Raw genomic sequence first — 21730 nt, 5'->3', positions numbered from 1 at the left:
CTTGGATTTCAATCTTTAAAAACTCTCAATTATATTTTCAAATCGAATTTACTTTTTTCTCTATTCTTTATTCTTTACTATTGCATATTTACTGAATCTTTTCCATACTCTTTCGTCTTTTTCAGTCAATATGGGGAAATGATAGTAATGTTTCCAGTATGCAATCACTGGATGGATCTGAAGGAGATCCTCGACATTTCAGTTTGCCAAGAGATTCAAGCGTCGATAGGTATTTAAAATTATTGATAATGGTTTTTCAATTTTCAAAATACTTACAAACTTAGCTGAAACATGCATAATTTATTTTACATTACATCAAATATTTCTTAAACATTGACAAATTTTCTTTCAAATTACTTTTAGAATAAACAAGTAATTGAAGGGCTACATAAAATAAGGGGACGAACGCGTGGTTGAAAGGGATAATATCAGTCAGGTAGCAGCGAGCGGCTCAAGGCTTGTCACTGCTACCCGACTGGTACTATCCCTTCCAAGCCTCGCGTTCGTCCCCTTATTTTTTATGTAGCCCTTCAATTGTTATAATTATGTGAACATACAAATTTTAATTTCCATTAAGAAGTACATTTTTATTTCTTATATGGTTACAAAGGAAGTGGTTACAAAAAATTAAAGCATTAAGTCAACTGTTTTCAAATTGATATTAATTAAGGTTTTGTAATTGAACCGCAGGATCGTTGTTGTTTTTCAATTTTTAAGATGTAAATTACTCGTATTTTTTACGAGTAATTTGCCCTAGCTCCAATTGACATTATAAATTTAAACTTTAATTTAATAGAATTATTTGAAAATACTAAAACATATAGGTAAAATAATAGATTGGTACTGCTGCAGGCTTTTTCTTTATCGCTTTTTTTTAAATGAAGCAGCCAGCTTCTTGGGCGCAGCAATCTTTTTCTTTAAAGAAAAAGATTGCTGTTAGTTTTTTAATTGTAGCAGACTTCTTTGCAGCAAGACTGTATTTCATCAAAGGGGCCGTACACATAATACGTCACGCGGCTAGGGGGAGGGGGGGGGGGGTGAACTCATGTGTTACGTCACAATCTTTTAAATTCAAAGATTATAAGAAATTATATGTGACAATGTCACTTTTTCTAAATAAAACAAGTTAAAAATGCTTTAAACTATTTAATATCTATTATGTACCTGTTTAACATCTATTGGCATATTATTTATATTATGATGATAAATAATATATTCTCTTAATTTGAATCAGTTAAAAATCATGGTTTTAACTGACAATCAGCAGTGACTGACTTTTTGCTTCTGAATCAGTTAAAAATAACTGAAAAATTATCCACAAAACACCGACATTTTTCTAAATATTGTATATTAACGATTGGCTTGCATAATTCGAAAAATTTACTTGCAAAGTTTATTTTAAAATTGTGTAAAGATTTAAATTTCTCACTCCAATAAATGTCTATCGTCAAATTTTCTTAAAAATATAGCTTGAAACTTTCCTGAACATTTGAATTGCATTTTCGACTATATTGTCGCGAAAATTTTCCTGAAAATTTAACTTAAATTTTCAGGAAAGTTTCGCGCTAAACATTTACTGAAGTGGGATATTTATATCTTTCCACAATTTTAACTAAACTTTGCATTTAAATATTTCGAAGCTTGCGAGTAAATCTTTAGTAAATTTTTAGGAAAGTTTCGATGCTATATATAGGTAGTTAAACGTGACTAATTGAATCAAACCAAAAAAATTGTATTGAAACATCAGTTATTTTTAACTAATTGTTAGAAAAAAATATTACTATTTGAATTAGTGACTGACTTTTTGCTTCTAAATCAGGTATTTTTAACTGATTCAATAATTTAGAAATGGTCAAAAATCGCGTGACGTATTATGTGTACGGCCCCAAACTATTCATTTGAAGTAAAAATTGAAGGTCCCAATCCATTTCTTCGGCTATTAAACGGGATTCTTCAATGACAATAGTATAATTCGCAGTAAAGTACGTGCTATAGGTCATTTAGGTCTTGGAAGCTGTGACTCTCATCAAATTTGAATTAGAATGATTTCGCGCAGAATTTATGTCCAGCGACACTTTCCTAGTCTCTTTGTGGTGCAAGATTCCATTAGTAAATTTTTCAATTCCTGCTTTCTTGTAACCATGAACATTAATAAATTGATGAAACCGAACAAAGAAACATTCAGTTTTTCATGATATGGAATAGTTTAATGAATCTTTATATATAAAGACAAAAAACGACTACTGAAAAAGGAAATAAAATTGATTGATTAATTACAGTCGACTCTCAAGTGGATCAACAAAAAGTGAAATGTTGCACAGAGATAATAAGAGCAGCAAGGGAATAATTAAGAAGTTGACGACGAAGTTGACCAAATCTGCGAGCGTTGATGATCCAAACAGTTCCTACGAGTTTTCACTTCAAGTAAATGTCACATAAATAATAATCAATATTAAATGGAAAAAGGCAATGACTAAACATTGTTTTGCTTTTTTCTGCAGACCTCGGGTTCCGAAGTTAGCATTAACGAGGACATTAAACGTGATAAGAAAAACTTGAAGAAGAAATTAACCGACATGTTTAAGAGAGGCTCCAAAAATAATGGGTATGCATTTCTTTTTTTAATATTCAATATGTTTCTTTCCCTTTTTCACTTTTTCACTTTTTTCAAAATTTTATTTACCTCGTAAAAAATGCAAAATTCTTTTTTATTGTTTTTTAACTGCGAGCCTAATTTTCGTATCACGCAATAGGAACATACAATAATCTCTTATCCGCCAAATAAATTTTCAAAGGCAATATACTTAATAGCATCGCCTGCTGGGATGACTTTCATTTAAATTGATATGATCCTCATTCCGTGCTATATGAACTAATATTATTATTAAGATTTTAACACCTGCAACAATTGAATATTTTTCCTTCCTTTTTTTAGACTAGACAAAAAATCTGGCTCTCAGGAAAACAGTAGACCTGCCTCAAGAAATTCTCTTGCGTCTTCCAAGAGCACAAGGCCTTGATTATTTCAAACACATCCGCGCTTAGAATCACAATTATTAATATAATGTAAATATTAAACATTTGTACATACATTGCGTTTTCCTATGTATTAATACAGAAATCAATTTAGGACGAGAAAAGGACATTTTTCAAAAATCTGTTCAAGTTCAGCATTTAATTTTCAGATTAGAGGCTGGAAAAATTTTTTGTATGGCCTCATTTTAGTAAAGTTCGAATATCATATAAGGTTCTTACGTGTACATAAATATCTTGCAAATACGTAAAAATACAGTAACTTTGAATGAAATGATCTTAAGCTTCTGTCCTATTTTCCTATTAATAAAGACGTTACTTGTTATAAGAATGTATTTTTATTTACCTCCTTGATGGAGAAATTACTCAACTTGATTTTGGGAAAAAACTTTTTAATGCCTACTTATATACTTTTCCTGGCTGTAATGGATCTAATTGACATAATCATATCATCTGTTAAATTTGGCGACCAATCTTTCTTTTCATCAAAATCTTGAATGATTTCGACTTTTAATTTTTTACCACAATCTGTCATAATTAGGTGACAAAAATACTCCGACAAAAGTGAAAGTATTGCAATTAAAAAGCCGGAACTCAGGACCAAAAACATTCCCTGTGTATCATCCAAGACCAATTCTCTTTCTTCGATCGGCAGAGAAGAAGTGTATCCTTTAATCACCTGAAATCAGGAAAATTGCATTTTTTATTAAAAACATTTGTGCATTTTCTTGAGAACGTTCGCCACCCTTAGTAAAAATATCAAACGGATTCAACAAACAATAAGTAAATTAAGAGATTTCAACTGATATTTATCTAAGTAAAAATTAGTTATACATATAAATACTCAGTTAATAAAATGATAAATAAAACCCACACCCAGGGAAAAATTCTATGTAAACCAAAACTAATTAATTTGAGTTAAATACAAATTTTATTAGACATAAATAGAACTCTTATTTGTACCAAATACAATTTTAAATAAACCAAAAAAAATTTCTTTGAAACAAATAAAGTGCCCAGTTGGCTCTCAGTCAAATATAGGTACATAATTAACTTTTTTCTGGGCGTATGTATTTGAATTTTACTTTTTATTGTAGCGCCCGATAAAAAAATGAACGTGGTCAGTTATTCATTCATTTTATTATTCACCGAAATCCATAAAATTATTGACAAATACACACGGAATGAAAATTTTTAAAAATTCTTTATTAATTGAATTGTAACTTAATAAATTAAAAATTATTTTGTTACAAAATAATCGTAATTGACATCTGAAAAATATAAGACGGAACAAGTTAGAAACTTTAAGATTTAAAGCGAATTTCATAATTTTCGAACCTCGAGTAAAAAATATTCCCACGCTTTTATTGCTTCTGGTCTATAATTTAAACGAAAGCAACGATTCCTTTGTTATCATTACGACAATACGATGGCTTTACTCAACAATTCTTTTTCTCCAGTGCAAGATAATAATTATACATGCAACTGTTGGAAAAAATTGCCATTACTATTTATATATCTTTTATAAAAATTTGTAAATTTGTTTTCGTAAAATTGACAAGTACGTTTGACATTTCTGTTGCATTTTTATTTTCAGATACATCTTTTATTTAAGTAACAAAAAAAGAATATTTTTTATTATAGTTTTTAATTGCTAGTATCTTAACCATCTTTTAAGATTTAATTAATTGAAGGAGTTGCATGCACGTAGTTTCTATATAAATGAAATAAATAAATCAGATTGAAAACGAAATGTAATAATAAAGAAAAAGAGAAATGGTTGCTGGAATCTATAGTCTCACCTGCAGGAATCTTCCCGTGCTTGACCTTTGCACATCCCATTCAATGTCTCTCTGAATCTTACGAATCAATCCACTTTGTTTTGCTCGAAGAATTACTTTATTGAATGGCTCAGTGTAGAAAGACTGAGATTTCAAAACAATAGTGACCCCAAATCGCACGAAACATTCATCACTAATATGCATGAGTGACCTTTTGCTCTTCCAACTATTAGTAATATATAAAATAGATTAGATTTCTAAAGAGTGCAAAGAAAAATTATAATTCTAAATTAACATTATACCTATACGTGAGCGGAATACGTAACTATTTTTATGAACCTTAACTTTCAAACTGTGAGTCATATTATTCAACGTAAAATTGATCCCATTATGCACAGAAAAATTTTGTCATAATTATAATAAATAAAAATAATAACTTTCAAAAGCCATTTAGCGTTTCCACAAATTCAACATGGCGGACAGAATATGTCGAATGCGAATATAAATAACATTATATAAATTCTTACGAAACCATGAAACTTTTTCTCTCGACAGGTTATAATCTAAACATTTGTAGAACTCATTTTTAAGGATTAAATTCGATATTTCTAAATTTTGGGAACTTTATGACATAAATAAATATTTTTAGTAGGGGAGAGTGGTCCTAAGTTGGCCGTGGGCCTAAAGGCGCTAGCACAGCTCCTACTGCCTGCCTGCAGGTTGACATGGTAACACATAGGAGTAAGAGAGTAAGAAAATTCAAATTAAATGTTTTTTCTCTCTCACTCTTATGGCTCCAGTGAGGTGAGAGTGTACCTTAAGTTGGCCACCCTGCATTTCTCAGAGATGGTATACTGGATGAATCTATAATTTTGTGGTATGATATATTGATAAACCATGATATAATTTATGGACCTAATTATAATCTAAGATTCTTCTAGGCATTGTGAGCAGCTACAAGAGATAAATAATTAAAAATTTCTAAATGAGTGTGTGCGCTAGTTCCTATATTTAATGTTGTAATAAGAGGTTCTGTTGATTTTTTAATTAAATTTTTTTATTAGCGTAATAATTTGAAACTTGTAAAAATCTACAGTGGTCCTAAGTTGGCCACCTATTGTTTTTGTTTGTTTTTATTTATGTTTTATTTCTTTTTTGTGTTTTTTATCACGAGAAAGACCGTAAAAGTGTAACGTAGAAATTAAACAAAGACAAAAAACAAAAATAAATGGTTTAAAAAACATTAGAAAAAACATAGTACAAAAACGCCTGTCTCTACAGCCATCCACCACTGTAAATAAATGAAATAAAATATTTTGATTCATTTTCTAAACAAAAATAGTTAAATAATGCGTTTTTATCCTCCTAAATGTATCAAATTTGTAAAATTTCTGCGTAATTGAAAAGAATATGCATTTCTTCCTTAAACACAAGCGAAAAAAAGTGGTGGCCAACTTAGGACCGCTATTTCTGAAATGTCCAAAATGCAGCTTTTCACTATTTATTGTATTAAGACTACAAAAGCCATTCTATATTATTCTGAATACCACAAAATTATAGCAAAACGATCTCTGAACACTAATATATACTTGCCGAAGTGATTAAATTTCATTTTGTTACTATTTTCGACCAATTTGCTTAGGCGGACAACTTAGGACCACTCTCCCCTACAATTTAATCTGAATAAAATCCCATTTCCAAAATCTTTTGAGTATTAAATTTTAAGCAAATCTGGATAATTTTTATACCTTTTTGGTCTCCATATTGGATCCGACATTTGAAATTTTTAAAAACGGACATTGAATTTTTAAACAGGGATTATAAAAAAAATCCTTCAAAATGACTACAGGTAAGTCAGTAAAACAACCTTTTGACTTTTTTGTGTAAAATGCATTATGGACTGTTAGATGATTTTCTCAGTGTAATGTTCCAATGCTCTAGGAGACGGAAGGCAACTATAGTTTCACTACTGCTACTGTACTACAATTTATTTACGTAGGAGTAAGAATTGCAAAACACTACTCTACTCACACTGTCCTAATGAAGGTCGACAGTTAATTGAACTTATCATTAATAGAACTGTAAAGTATGTCCTGAAAATCATCCAAGTCCTGCTGAATAAGGCAAAGGAGAAGCTTGTCGCGGTTGATAATTCGGACTACGATTCGGTAAACGTTCTCACTGGTACAGAGGAGGACAGGCCACAGGGACCGGAAGGAGGAGAGGGTGCACCATTATAAGCGCAAATTCAAAAGCGACATTCATTAGAGGTGCTCAGAAAGGAAAGACGGAGCGTGGCAGTCCAGAGGAGACTCGAATTCAAGCCGATGAAAAGAGGAAGGGGAAGCGCTTCCAATGGAAACGTATGAAAAAGGGTTGGAAGTATGGAAGTTCCAACATCTGAAAATTCTCCATCGGAGATGACGTATGCTTACGTTCTGGGTAAACTTCGCAACGAGATCAACTCGGACGTTAGTCACTCTCATTAAAATCGAAGGAGACTCCAAAAAGAAGACTGCCACCGCCAACGTTAACAAAGCGACAAAGCCGTTGGAAGCATTGGTAAGATGCAGTCGATGGATACACTCGAGACCCGCGACTTTGATTCTCTTACTGAAGAAGCAGAGTTTTGTTTCGACTGTAAGAAGAACACAAACTGCTTTCAATGAAAGGAGAATTACGACGATAAGGTGAATATTTATTTATTTCTATTACACCAAGCCCACATAACCTTGAGATGCGGAATCCAAGATATCTGCTAGCAGATTTCTCAAAAGTCCCTGTGTGCAAAAAATTCCAAAAAATTCAATAACTTACTTTGGTGATAACTCCGTCTGCACGGAATATTCAAGAGCAGTACGTGAACCTAAAAAAGCATACGGCCAGAAGAAAGCTCGACTTGCATTTTTTACGCCTTCAGAAACACTAGGAACTAATTCGACAGATTTCAGTAAATTTTTGGCTATTTGATCCTCCATATTTTCAGATGTAAACCATTTTTCCCATCCATCATGATCTAGAAATAAATTAAAAATGGATTGGCTATTAAGAAGTTCTATATAGAGAGTGTTCACAAATGATGTCACGTACTTTTAGTTTAGTGAATCATTTGTGAATGTTCCCTTATCAGATTACCAAATTTCTTGGCGCCTTTTATCAACTTTTACTATTATTTTTGTGTATTTTTGTGTATTATAATTAATAGAGCCAAATTAATTTAATTAATTAGGTATTCTTTACCTAAAGTACTAATTCTATAATGTTTTTTTAAAAGTTGTTGAGCACTTTCAATAGCAGGAGGGTAATCTGGTATGGTTATAAAAGCGATGAGAGAACCTGTATAACACGTTGTAATGATAATTGTAAATATCCAGTAAATTCCTGCAATTGTAAAAAGAGAATTTATTTAATTTATTTATTTTATGTCTGTAATTTTAATAACAATAAGAATCAATGCATGTATTTGTGTAGTTTGATTCTGTGCCCCTTACTTTTTAATTGTTTACGAGTGAAAACATTAAATATTCTTTTGTCCAATCTCTTAAGGATATATGTTAGTAATTTTTTGTCTTACTTTTTCTTGCGAAAAACAAGTAAGATATAATTTACATAAATGTGTATGCATTGTTACAATATTTAAATTTGCACCTGCATTTTAAAATTACAACTCTAAAAACCATGCGTACTCATACAGCAGATAACAAACAAAAAACGATTTTTTGACAACAGAAATAACTAGGCCAAAAAATAAATTAATTCGTCCTGTATTGTCGCTCGACGAGAATAATAATAATATTGTTTTGTTTTTGTGCTAATCTTTTTGGACATATCACATTTTGAACTTCTCATTGTCTGCGGAGACTTCGTTTTTATGAGAAAAACTTTCTTTTTTGTGGGTATTGCCTACACTAATCTTGTCTATCTGGCCTCAGAATTAACCTCTGTTTGCAGCTTTCCCAGCACTTCAGCATACCTAGTTCATTTATAGCCAGCTTGACAATTATCGCTGACTCTTGCTGCTTGGTTTCGACGTTTTGTCTACTGCCTTGCCCGCAGACAGTTTATTAGGTTTCCCAAATTGCTTTTTTGACTTCTTCGTCGACTAAGGACTGGGTCTTCGGTACGCATGTGCTCTTTTGCCCAGACTGAACCTCGGTACACAAATTCGTCCTTTTCTTTCGCCTCTACATGTATTACCCGCAGGTACTCCTCGTTGTTGCAACCGCTAACACTTGCTCTTGCTTTGCTGGTTTTGGTCCACTTGCCTTCACCGATACCACGCGAAGGAAGTCCAGCAACCCTTACAGAAACTAGCATCCATCTCCATAGGAGATACTCTACCTAGCTGATCCACCATTTCCATTATATACTTTCAAGTGTTTCCCAAGTAGATCGAGCAGATCAGAGATTTTAGGGAATGGGTCATGCAAAGTTATTAAAATGATTTATCTATCGCTATATAATATACAATCATTCCGCCGCCGCTGATTCAGAACGATTATTATTTCGAATCTCTCTAATGTGAAATAGGGAAGTAGAACTGTAGAAAAATGCATTCGTAATGAGTAATGTACATTATGAAGTTTACCAATAAGAATTGAAGTTGGATGTTTTCCCAGACCTCTAGTCAGCAGTGGATTTTTCATGTCAAATGCGTTAGTAAACGTGCAAAATACGAACCAAAACATATGGTTTAATCCTGATGGATGCTTAATCAACGACAGGAAAGTGTAATCGCTGTTTAGTGTAAATGGAATTATAGCTATGATATAAACCACACACAAAAGTATCCAGACTGTATCTTGGAATGGTCTGAGTACAGCTCGGTACCTAAAATAGGAAGATAATATAGCATTATATAGTTAAAACAGAATAAGTGAAAACTTGACTTATTTATTAGTGTGGCACTTATTGATTGAGGGAGCGACTGATTCAATTCTCGAAAATTTTCAAGATCATAAAACTCACGAGTCGTCAGGGTTCAGAAGTTACGCGTAACTTGAGAGTTTTTGACGTATATTACGTTTTCGACGTAATATACGTCAAAAAGAGTAAAATATTCAGTATATTACGTTTTCAATATGGCGCGCGCAAGATGTGTATAAATTTTTCTTCAAAATAGTTTATATTTATCTGGACGGCAGAGAAAAAAAATTTTGTTACAATATTATATAATGCAGTAGGATAAACTCCGCAAATATCAATATTAAGGGCATTTGAACCTTGATGACGTTACAGATTGTGCAAAGCATGTGTGACGTCATCAAGGTTCAAATGCCCTTAACGTATTAATTTTTTTGTAAGGATGTTCACTCATAACATAACCTTTAAAAACATATATACCTTATAATTTTCCCTACTTATTAAACTTTGCATAATTAAGCGATAAAATTATATCACGTTTTTTTAATTTAAATGTTGGTTTTTATACAATAATTATACGTAAATAGCATTAGTTTTCTGATAGTCTGTCAATTGTTTTAGAAATGTCTGTAAAAAAAGGTGACAAAAATGCGTTCAATGCAGAAAATTTGCAGTCAAAACATTCATCTTCGCAGGCAGATGATTAATAATAAACAATTTGTGGTTCCTTTCTTAAAAAAGACATGGAGTGGAAAGGTCGAATGTATCGAAAAGTATCGAAGTAAAGAATGGGCAATGAGAATGTAAAATCTTAATAGAAGGGTGTTTTTAAAATTGTTTGTACATGTGAAGGTGGCGCTGCAGTCGTATGTTATTTAAAAAGAGCGCGAATATATAAATTTTATTTTTGTTAAGAGAAAGTACTCATAATAAATCTTATTTTGCATTGTCAAAAAAAACGTCAACATTTCAAATATAAATAAGCAAATTATTAACTGAAAAAATTTGAATATTATTATTAATGAAATAATGGACTTGGACAATGGACATATAAAAACTAGCACCGTAGACGGCCGCTTGCGGCCGTCGGAGGAGCTAGTATTATTAACAATGTGGTTATTGAATTACAAATATTTGAGGTTATGTTATGCACGTTTTACCCGTTCTACGCATGCGCCGTAGTAATATCGACAAAACGTAATATACATCTATTTTCGTAAAAAATTCAAGACGTAATATACGTAGTAATATACGTGTAGAAAACTACGTATATTACCTTGACGTATATTACGTGCGAACCCTGCGAGTCGTTCAACGCATAAGTCATTTCAGGGATGTGTGAAGCAAATTTATCACCCCGAAAGACACAAATTATACAGCACTGAGCACTGGCGCGCGCACACTAGAAATTGAACGACTCGCAAGAACTCACTGTACTTTAAATATTTTGATCGCACGTACATAGCACGGTTCATATTCAAGTATATAATATTTCATTTATTAGACATAGACGTACACATAAACTGATATTAAAGGTATAAAAGTTTTATTACTTGGGTAAGGCTGTAGATGATAAGGATATAAAAGAAGCGCAGTCTGACAGGTATGAGAAAGGGGTATCAAAATGTGCCAATAGATCTGACGTTTGATAAACTCCACCCACTGCAACAGGTGCCTCATCTTCAGAAATGTCATTTATTATGGACTCGGTTTCACTAAAATTAATACCTTCTGTTTAGAAAATAAAATTACATTGCAGACATCTCCTATATGTATATATGGGTAAGTACCGTAAAATGGGATGATAAGCGCCGGAACTCTTCTAAAACTCAAATGATACGCATAAAAGGGGACGACCTCAGAAATCCAAAACAACGCATGGAATGTGGTTATCTGCATATTATACATCTTTGTTTCCTTATATATATTGAATGGTGAAAATTTACAGCACTTACGAGAAAGCAGTTTACTTTTAACAACTTATTATAAGACATAGTTCTTGGGACAGGAATAAATGCAAAATTTATTATTAATTTATAATGGTCAATTTCTGAGATAACGAACGACCTACGTTTCACTTTATATTTAATTATTGTAGATAATATCCAAATTTATTTTACATACGCGAAACATAGTCACTGTCAATGATCGGATGGCATCGGCTCATTTACGGAGATTGACGAAGTTAGCAACCAATAGAAATGCAGGCGCCATATGACTGCACTCGCTAGCCACACTTGCTCACCAAAAATTACTACAGTGGATAGTAGGTTTTAGTGGAAAATGTTTTCATTTGTCAGATTTTGTGTAATGAAATTAGAGAAAACTATAATCAATTTTTGCTACATTTACAACTCTTACACAAAATATTAAAACTTGCTATTTCAATGTAGCAAATTTATCTATTTCTGTAGTACATTATGATAAAAGTCCCCTTATTTCCGGTCATTGCAACCATTTTTAGTAATTTTTACAGATGTGGGTCTCTCCGTGTACATTCATTCTCCTAGACCCTACATTTTAAAGCTTTTTATATCCTACTTTCATACTCCTAGACCCTATACAACAAGAAGAAAAAAAATTTGAAAATTTGCTCAGATTGCATTGAAGCACTTGGGATGAGTAAAAGTGTAATTTTATGTGTTTTATAGCGTCTATATCAGTATATAGACACAACAGTATTTGTCAATTAGGAGTACTTTTTGCATTTGCAGTGTTTCAAGCAATGCATTAAAAAATAATTTTAATTTATACTTCAGAATGTAGGGTCTAGGAGCATGAAAGTAGGCTGTACGAGGTGTATAAAGTAAGGTATACGAAGTTCGAATAAGAGAGCTCCTTTAGCTCTCCAAATGGAAGATTAGCAAATTTCAGCTAGTTTCGGGACTCAAAGTAGGGCCTAATTGCATTAAAGTTAGAACCCCCTTCACTGCTTCTAAAAGTCAATAAACCCTGAAAATTCAGGCTTAAAGTAGGGCTTAAATTGCGACTCGGGTTAACACCCCATTTTAATTTTTTTTAAAACAATATTTTTCCGATGAAGAACGTATTTCCTTTATAAAAATCTAAATTTTTCTTTTATATTTTTAAATAGACATACCCAATAGGTACTAATCGGTTTTCTTTTTACATTTGCTGCAGGAAAACACATAATAAGATTTTCAACTGATCAACTTTTCTTGTGGTGCTTATCACCTAATTTTACGGTACTCCAGAGCCAACATAGATTTCATTCCAATTTTTTCTAATAAATATTAGTACCTGGGCATTGATGATGCAGGATCTCGAAATTCTGCAGCAAAACCTAGATTTTCACCAAGCAATCGTAAAACTCGGATGTCAATTCCATCCCATTCTGTATCATAGATTCCCTGAATTGATCTGCAAAAATTTTAAATAAGTTTATGCCTTGATTCTAAGCTATGCACACCTGTTGCGTTCAAATGAAATATGTATACTTGAGAGAAGTAAAGAAGTATACTGCGACCAGAATAAATAATACTGTACACACATCTACTAATATTATAAAAGTTACAGAAAAACACGTGTCAAGTATTGTGAAATGACGATCGAGGAAAATATTAAAATTGATTACTTTCGCATTGTAAACGGAGGCTTGTGCGCTGTTGAAATAAGTAATCGGTGACCTTTGAATCCTCCGCCCAGCTTATCGGGAAACAAATTCTGTTTTGGTTGGGTCAAAAAATTTGAGTTCCAGGCTGACAGTAAAATTGGTTCACTTGCGCCACTTCCGTCTGAATATAGCTTATGAGTGTAGAGTAAATAAGTCGATTCCTGCAAAAGAAACATTAGCGCTATACTATCACTGTAAATTCTTCATCGTGGAGCGAATTTGGCATTCCTCCTAGCTCCTGCGTATATCGGGTTGCCGAAGAGGATTTCTTTGGGAAAATAGATTCATGATGTTTTGGCGCGATTTCGAGGAAAGAGGATGCGAAGACGCGCGTGAAAAATTAGAATGGGAAGTACCCTTACCAATCATCGTTCTAAATGCAGTGATGCAAAAAGTGGGGTCTAAATTTACAGTTTGCGCGGGATGAGCTTTCGATTCTGTTGTGTAACATGAGGAAGATACCCCATATTACACAAGATTTTTTATCATGAATGCAAGTGACGAGCCGGCTGAAGCTAGCTGTTGCACTATCAGCACCAAGCCATAGGCGCCAACCACTAATATGCCTCTCCTGTCTCCTTTGATGTGCTGCATTAAAATGTAACTTGTTGAATATTAAATATTTAAATTATTAAACGAATATCAAAGCAGTCATATCATTTCGGCCCCTAAAGGGTTAAATAATATGCAAGTTTATTTTTAATCTCAATCCGTATTTGTAAAGTTTAGTTAATTGCAAAATTAGGGGGGGGGGGAAACCTGCAGCTTATGCTAGGGGTACATTCTTGGGAGCCCGAATGCCAAACGAATTTCTTTAAAACAAAAACAAATCGTCGCGTCGCTGTGCAAAGTGCAATAAATAGAAATGAATAAAAAATAATTCGAATGATCAGAAGAGAGGGTCCTCCCATTTCATGTAATGAAAACAAAAGTACTTACATTGGCTCGTCGACTTAAGGAGTGAGTTAAGATTAAAAGATTCTCATAAAATCTCGACAAATGGCTTTTCAGAAAGTCCCTGACAATCCAAGATGTATCAATGGTAATTAAAACAATCTTACTCTTCGAGTTGGGTGCAATGAAATTTTTCACTGAATTTAATTTTTCCAAAAAAATAATATAATTGCAGTTAACGTGTTTTACATGTGGGAACTTTTTCTTTAATGATGGATCGACTTGCTCTTGCACAAAGGAAGTTGAAAACACTCTCGATATTTGCTTAAAATCAACAGGGAGATGTTTCTCGAAGTTAGAATCATATTTTATAAAGATGGGACGATCCTCGAAGTAGTTATTTTTTATATGAAGCAATAGTCTCATGAGACTAGTCATTTCATTCTCGAGTTTATTTGTTTCTTTGTAATTCTGCAGTTGAAAAATTGTATTCATGGACAATGATTTGACACATAAAAGCGAGAAGATTATCAGTTTCATGATTCCCTTCACTGTTTAAAAGTCTAAAAGTAAATTGAAAAAGTTGTAACATGAATCGATGTTCTTAGTTTGATTGCTTTATAAATATAGATTGGAACGACGAAATCATTTCATATTTATTGAACATTAGTTTGTAATCAAGTCATAGTAAATATCACTATTATTCATGGGCCCCAATTTCGATGAAATTCAAAGAATTTTGCTTTCTATAATAATTGTATCCTATTTTAAAAGTCAAGAAAAATTTTATACCCCAATTTTAAACATACCGTCTATAAAAACCATTGTCTAATTTTAACTCTTCACTTTGCCTTTCATTTTCACGTTCATTTTTACAGTTAAAATCAAAGTCAAAGTGAAATTACAAAATCGCATTTCGATTAAATATGTCACAAGATTTCTTCAACACCCGAGTCAACATTTTTTTTATGTTTAGGCTAATGCTTCACTCACTATAAACCTCAATTTTTTGTATGCTTTGCATTTTTATGGGAAAATATTTTTTAAATTTGTATAAATGATTCACTTCATGAATCTAATATATATATATCAGCGGTATATTGACATAATATGACTGATTTTTATTTAGGACAAATATACTTGAAACTTAGCTGACAAGAAGTCAAATTACATACCCAGTAAGAAGTAAGGAATTAATAAGAATTCGAAATTTTTAATTCTTTTGAATTCCGTTTGTGACCAATTTTTTTTATTTTCATTTGGAGAAGCCGAAAAGAAGCTAAGTTTATTCTTTTGAATACCGTTTTAATATTTTAAGCGGAAAAAAAATTTGACTGTTCGAAGATTTGAACCCTCAAGCTTCATTGTCGGAGACAAACAGCTTGTCCGCTCAGCTATTTAAACTGTTCTATGATTTCCGAATTTTAGAAGCACTTATCTCAAAGTGTTGCAAACTTCAAAGGAATTAAAAAATTACAAAATATTAAAACGGAATAGACAGGAATTGAACTTACCGAGTATCACACAGTATTTCGGAATTCACAAAAATTCAAAAATTAAAGAAATATTGAAACGGAATTGATTGGAATTCACTTTAAAGAAATCTTTGCCTCAAAAAGGAATACATAGGAATTGGACAGAAACGGAATTCAAAAAAATTGATAATTCAACATTTTCTGTAAAAAGTTAAAAATGTCCAATTCTTCTCAATTCCTTACTTCTTACTGGGTATATAGTAAAATTTAAAAAAAATTTTTAAATCATAATCCTTTTGTTTTTTGTTGTACTGAAAAGTGTTTAAAGAAAAAGTTGTTTGTTTTTGCATAAAATTTTTTTAAAAAAATTTTTTTAAATACAAAATTTGGAAAAGTTTGTATATTATGTTCTTTTTTAACGAAATGGACTGCCCAACGAACTCAGGCATCAGGGGGTCATGAAACGTGGAGATTCACACGAATTATACATTGTTCAAAATCACACAAATCCAAGACTTTCTCATTTTTTGTGATAATGTAAAAAATGTTGACATATTTCGTTACAGCTTTTTGAGAAAAATGAGAATTATTTACGCGTTTGTACAAGCAACTACCAGTGAATTCGTGTAATATTGAAAACTACAAGATAATCTACCGACAGTTGCTTTTTCTTTGCAGTTGATAATATAGAAATATGCGAGTAAGACGCAACTCTGATGGTAAGAGAAATCAATTCTTCACCCTGCAGTATGGTAAATGGTGAGTTATCGCATGAGGGTTGGTACGAATAGATAAGTTTTAAAAACTTAATTTTTGTTTGGCGATTTTATGTGTAAATCAATTGCTTTACGAGTTTTTGTGTTAGATTAAGAACATATTATTATCTTCATAGTTTCTTTAGCACAAAATCTCATAATAAACCAACTACATTACAAATAGTATCGCCAAACAAAAATTTATTTGACATTAATATTTTCGAGGTGTCCTCTTTTTTAACCAAAATTCAAGGTGTACTTTCTTTCCACTAACCCAGCAATATTTAGCTTATCTTTTTTTTTATCACAACATAAAAGAAACCTCTCAAAAGGTTACTAATTTTTTAATATTTTTATTTGAATCTTTAAAAATAAAAAATAAATTTGTAATTGATAGCAATATTCCTTTAACCCATTCGCAGTCTAATGAAACAAACCCAGTAATAAGGGGTGAATTAAAGTGGATTGGTACTTTTATGCTCTTAAATTCCAAAATCCAAACCAATTCCGTTTTTGTCCGCAATCTTAATGAATTCCTTTTCTATTGTTAAATTGATAATTTCTATCCAATTCAATTCTCTGTAACCACGTGACCAGAATTTGAAACCCCTTTAACGCCCTTTAAAGAATTCAATGTTAATTAAAAGGCATTAACTCCACAACAAATGATTCCCTTAAACGGCATTAAAGTGAATTTAGACTCTGGTCACGTGGTTACAGAGACCCAGTAAAAAAAATTCGATACACGGACCGCGGAGTTCGTATACGAGCTCGGTAGCTCGTATGAGAAATATGAGAAATCTCTCATACGAGCCTGTTCCGTAATGAGAAGTGTATAGATGCTTGTATACGAGGTGACTTTTAAAGCATTTTTATTAATATAACACTATTTTAAAGTAAATGTAGATAATAGAAATGAATTTTCAAAGTAAAACAAAACTAAATTCATAAGGGAAATGAAGTTTTAAGAAAAAAAGGATAATTTTGTTCAAAAAATTTATTCACATGAAAAAAGGTTAGAATTTGATAATTCCTTGTTACTCTTACTTACCGACATTAGATATTTCTCGGATGCAGTAAGCACGATTTTGTATTGGCGGTAGAATAAATAAGTTTTTCTTCATTACTAATTAATAATATATTATTATTTATTTATTATATAAATGTTCTTATATAAAATAATTAAATTTAATACAATATCCTGCTTACCGCATCCGAGAAATATCTAATGTCGGTAAGTAAGAGTAACAAGGAATTATCAAATTCTAACCTTTTTTCAGTGTGAATAAATTCTTTGAACAAAATTATCCTTTTTTTCTTAAAACTTCATTTCCCTTATAAATTTAGCTTTGTTTTACTTTGAAAATTCATTTCTATTATCTACATTTACTTTAAAATAGTGTTATATTAAGAAAAATGCTTTAAAAGGCACCTCGTATACAAGCATCTATACACTTCTCATTACGGAGCTCGTATACGAACTCCGCGGTCCGTGTATCGAATTTTTTTTACTGGGGAATTGAATTGCATAGAAATTAATTAAGATTGCGGACAAAAACGGAATTGGTTTGGAATTTAAAGGCATAAAAGTACCAATCCACTTTAATTCTCCCCTTATTACTGGGAATCTTTTTAGGGCAAAAAGCGGCTCAAAATAATTTTCTAAAAAATTTGATTGCATCATATTTAGAGGAAAGTCCTACAGTACCGTCACCTGAAGGTTTATTTAAAATAAGAAAAAAACGTCTTAACTCGCATGCTAAATATGTACTTATTGATATGTTTTTAGGAACTCGTAAGCTATCAATAAAAACAATAATACATCATTTTGTTAAGTAATAATTATAATTTAAATGATAAAATTTTAAAACATGGAAAAACTATTCTTAAAAAATTTGGCCTCCACTACCGGCCAGTATAAATTGTAGCTGTTAAACAAAGGCAATAATCGCAAATATATTGATTTGAAAGCTCCGATATGTTTGGACAAGCTTCATGAAACCAATTTTACAATTCCCACATTGTATCCAATCTTCTTCAAGAGATTCAAGTCACAAAAGACAACTTTTCTTTTCCTGATCTGCAGCTTGAGGTGCACTCATTACATTTTTAAACAACTTTTTACAGCTTCCTGCATATTTGTCATGATCTCAGATGTCCTTCTTTATCTTCGTCTCTTCATCATTTTCATTGCTTATTATCATAATCAGCAAATAAATATAATTCGTAATCAATTTTTGTTAGTGGCCGCTACTCCCCGTGTAGAAAAATTTCGTGGCGCTAGCTAGCAGCGCTAGACTGCATGTAAATTTACCATGTATCTAGAACTGCTAGCTAGCGCCACGAAATTTTTCTACACGGGTCTAGGAAACGAATTATATTATTATTTATAATAATATAAAAAAACAAACGCATAAAGGGTAATTAAAACATATTTTTCTAAGAAATAGCTTTTCTATAGCTAAAGAAATATTAAAAATAGCAGATCCAATATGTCGACTTAAATTTTTAAAATTGAACGATTATTTTGTCGAAAAATGTGAACTCGGTGGTTTTTGCGATTACTGAACCTGGATTTAATGTCAGCTTTAAAAAATTCAGAATTTTAATAAATTTTATTTTATTTTAAATAAATAAAATAAAAATTTAAATATTAAGCTTATAATCATTAATTGTAGAAATTTATCAAAATCCCTGTAGAAAATAGTATTGATCTGCTTTCGAAATATCGAAAAAGGTTTGAGTCCGGTTTTTTTCTTTATCCTGGAATTCCTGATCCTTAACCTTTCTCCCTCGCCCTGTTACCCCACTGGACGCACTTTGGTCGCGTGTGAGGCCGGAGTTGAAGCATTTCCCACGCATTTGACACACCAAAGGATTAACACCGTCCTTGTGGTTATATTCACCATCCTAGGTAGATTCTTTTTTTATTCGAATAATAATATGTGGACAGTTTCCTTATTTAAGACTATATTTTTCAAAAAAGTAGTGTCTGGAAATTCCACATACTTATTCTCACAATGCAAATCTAAAAATTGGCCAAATATCTTTTAGAGCAAGTGCAAACAAGCATCATGTGTGATTATTTTCTGTACGTGACGAACGTTATTTATTTTTCAAGGATATTGAAAAGGAAACATTATTCTCTTCTTTTTTCTATTTAACCTATTTAGTTACTAGTTAAATAACAAATGATTCATCTTTTTTTTCAATCCTATTTATATTTCATTTTATGAATGTTATACTACTCGACTTTATAACATAAAATTCTCTACTGTAATTTTTTTGTATTGGATGTTCTTTTAATCTCAGAAACTATTAAATTCTATTCTTTAAATGATTTCTATAGAAAAGTATTTTAATATTCCCGAAAAAAAGTGAAGATTATTATATTAATCACTGATCCTTTCTAAGGAATCACGTACGAATTTTTATTAAATCGATGTAATTAATGGTTTTATTTAAAAATCTTACCGAAATCCTTTGTACCAATTGTTACACTCGCTGTCAAAAGGTTTCTTTCACTTAATAACTGTTGAACTAACCTATTTTTTTGTGTCGATAAAATAAATGAAAATTCGATTAATTTTAATAAACACATGCATAAAATTCATTCACGGTTACTCGAAAGAATATTTTTATTCAAAGTTGTTTGTTGCATTTCACAAAATTAGAATTTTATTGAGAACAAAAGTTTTCCGTCCGCCGTTGATTTCCGATTCCAAACCAAATAGTCACCTTTTAATAACTTTCCTATCTTCGTCAGTAATCAATAAAGAATAGTTTTAGAAAAATGAAATCTTAATTAGAGTTATTGTTAAATATTAACTTTAATAAAATAAAGCGGAATAAAGATTTGCATAATAATAAACTTTGCGTACAGTAGAGGAAGAAGTTTTGTGTAAGTTAAACACGAAACATGTGTTGAATGAAGGAGTTTTAATCGAAATCGGTAACTTGATCGTTCTCGTTACACACAAGGCGAATTAATTAAACGAGCGAGCCAGCGAGTGAACGAATGAACCTGATGAACATTCGCATAGTGAACTTCTTTGAAGTCTAATCTCTAATGGAACAGCCATTGCAATTAGGTGAGGCTTATTTTGTTCGAATGTGAACACTTCGCGTATACCAGGGTTACAATGTTTGAACGCATATAAGCCACGTGATCGGCACGCGACAATCATTACCTCATCGGCATCACCATCCCCTATCAAATTTATCAGAAATGCGCACACACACAAAGAAACAAAGAAAGCGCTACATTCATTTTAATCGAGCTTCTCAGTTTCAAAGATTTTTAGATATTCAGATTTTTTTAAAATTTATTGACAATTCTAATACAGTGTATAAGGACTGCGACGAGGGGATAACTTAGTGCTTAACGATATAGGTTAATGATTCCGAAACCCCGGATTGAGTCCGTTGTTTTCACGGAGAAAACTGAACATTTCAAAAAAGATATTACCGCTTAACACCTGCCCTGCACTGTAAAAACAGTGTCTCAATGTGAGATGTTTTTGTCCCCACTTTTCAAACATTTCAGGTGTTTCAAAAGTGGAGACAAACACAATAAAATATTAGGTACTGCTAAACCTGGATGGACAAGAAGAAAGTCCAAATTCTGTCTGCAAAAAGTATTAAATTTTACCTTTTTTAGTTTAAACGAATTTTTAAATATTCACTTCAAGTTTTTTAATTATAAATTTAAATATTTTTAATTTTTTGAAATTTGAAGGTAAACATTTAAATGAGTTTTAGAAGTGAATCTAATTCGGGATGAGGATAACTGCAGTAGTGAGTTCAATACAGGGTACCACCGGTACACTGAGAGAAAAAAAGCACATATTCTGAAACGGAAAAGTTCAGCATCTGTACTCCAATTGAACGAAGCAGCAGTGAAAATTGAAAAAAATTTGAAACGAATACCCTGTAATAATTAGATTGCACCGCCGCCGTGCTGCTAGAGTACAATATCTGTACTATGAACGACACCAACTGAATAAAACTAAAGCACGAATGCTGACACCCATTTTACACGGCCGGTGATTCTGTGCTTTTCTTCTCTCAGTGTAGGTGTTCCACATAAATATGTTATATAAGGTATTTAAATTTAATTATGTTTCTATTTTTCCGAGGATTCTTAGAAAACGCATATGCATATCTGGTATAGAATTTTATTTATTTTCTTCATAATTAATGAAAGTATGAAAGTGAAAATTCAAATTGAAGATAAATTGTACAAAAGAAATAGAAAATTATAAAAAAACAAAAATTATTTGAAAATGTAAAGAA

General features: G+C 31.7%; 2 protein-coding genes across 16 annotated transcripts in view; one reads left to right on the top strand and one right to left on the bottom strand.

Annotated features, from left to right (window-relative positions):
* LOC122505697 (paramyosin) overlaps window positions 1–3361 on the top strand; it is a 33740-nt gene extending 30379 nt beyond the window's left edge. For all 7 annotated transcript variants that reach the window (XM_043617520.1, XM_043617481.1, XM_043617512.1 and 4 more), the window contains 4 exons: window positions 126–229; window positions 2280–2424; window positions 2502–2605; window positions 2936–3361. In XM_043617520.1, coding sequence (XP_043473455.1) covers window positions 126–229; window positions 2280–2424; window positions 2502–2605; window positions 2936–3020 — 438 coding nt within the window. In that variant the 3' untranslated portion in view covers window positions 3021–3361. The remainder of the gene's footprint in view (window positions 1–125; window positions 230–2279; window positions 2425–2501; window positions 2606–2935) is intronic.
* Window positions 3362–3423: 62 nt separating this feature from the next.
* LOC122505783 (ionotropic receptor 21a) overlaps window positions 3424–21730 on the bottom strand; it is a 78863-nt gene continuing 60556 nt past the window's right edge. For 7 of the 9 annotated variants that reach the window (XM_043617638.1, XM_043617652.1, XM_043617629.1 and 4 more), the window contains 8 exons: window positions 13273–13472; window positions 12939–13058; window positions 11231–11392; window positions 9403–9644; window positions 8055–8195; window positions 7632–7830; window positions 4836–5040; window positions 3424–3712 (listed from right to left, as the gene is read on the bottom strand). In XM_043617638.1, coding sequence (XP_043473573.1) covers window positions 3437–3712; window positions 4836–5040; window positions 7632–7830; window positions 8055–8195; window positions 9403–9644; window positions 11231–11392; window positions 12939–13058; window positions 13273–13280 — 1353 coding nt within the window. In that variant the 5' untranslated portion in view covers window positions 13281–13472 and the 3' untranslated portion in view covers window positions 3424–3436. The remainder of the gene's footprint in view (window positions 3713–4835; window positions 5041–7631; window positions 7831–8054; window positions 8196–9402; window positions 9645–11230; window positions 11393–12938; window positions 13059–13272; window positions 13473–21730) is intronic. The other 2 variants (XM_043617665.1, XM_043617671.1) reach the window with 2 other exon arrangements.

Source organism: Leptopilina heterotoma, unplaced genomic scaffold (assembly GCF_015476425.1).
Source record: "Leptopilina heterotoma isolate Lh14 unplaced genomic scaffold, ASM1547642v1 Lhet_113, whole genome shotgun sequence".
Lineage (NCBI taxonomy): Eukaryota > Metazoa > Arthropoda > Insecta > Hymenoptera > Figitidae > Leptopilina > Leptopilina heterotoma.
Note: the sequence above shows the minus strand (reverse complement) of the source record. Positions and strands in the feature narration are given on the sequence as shown.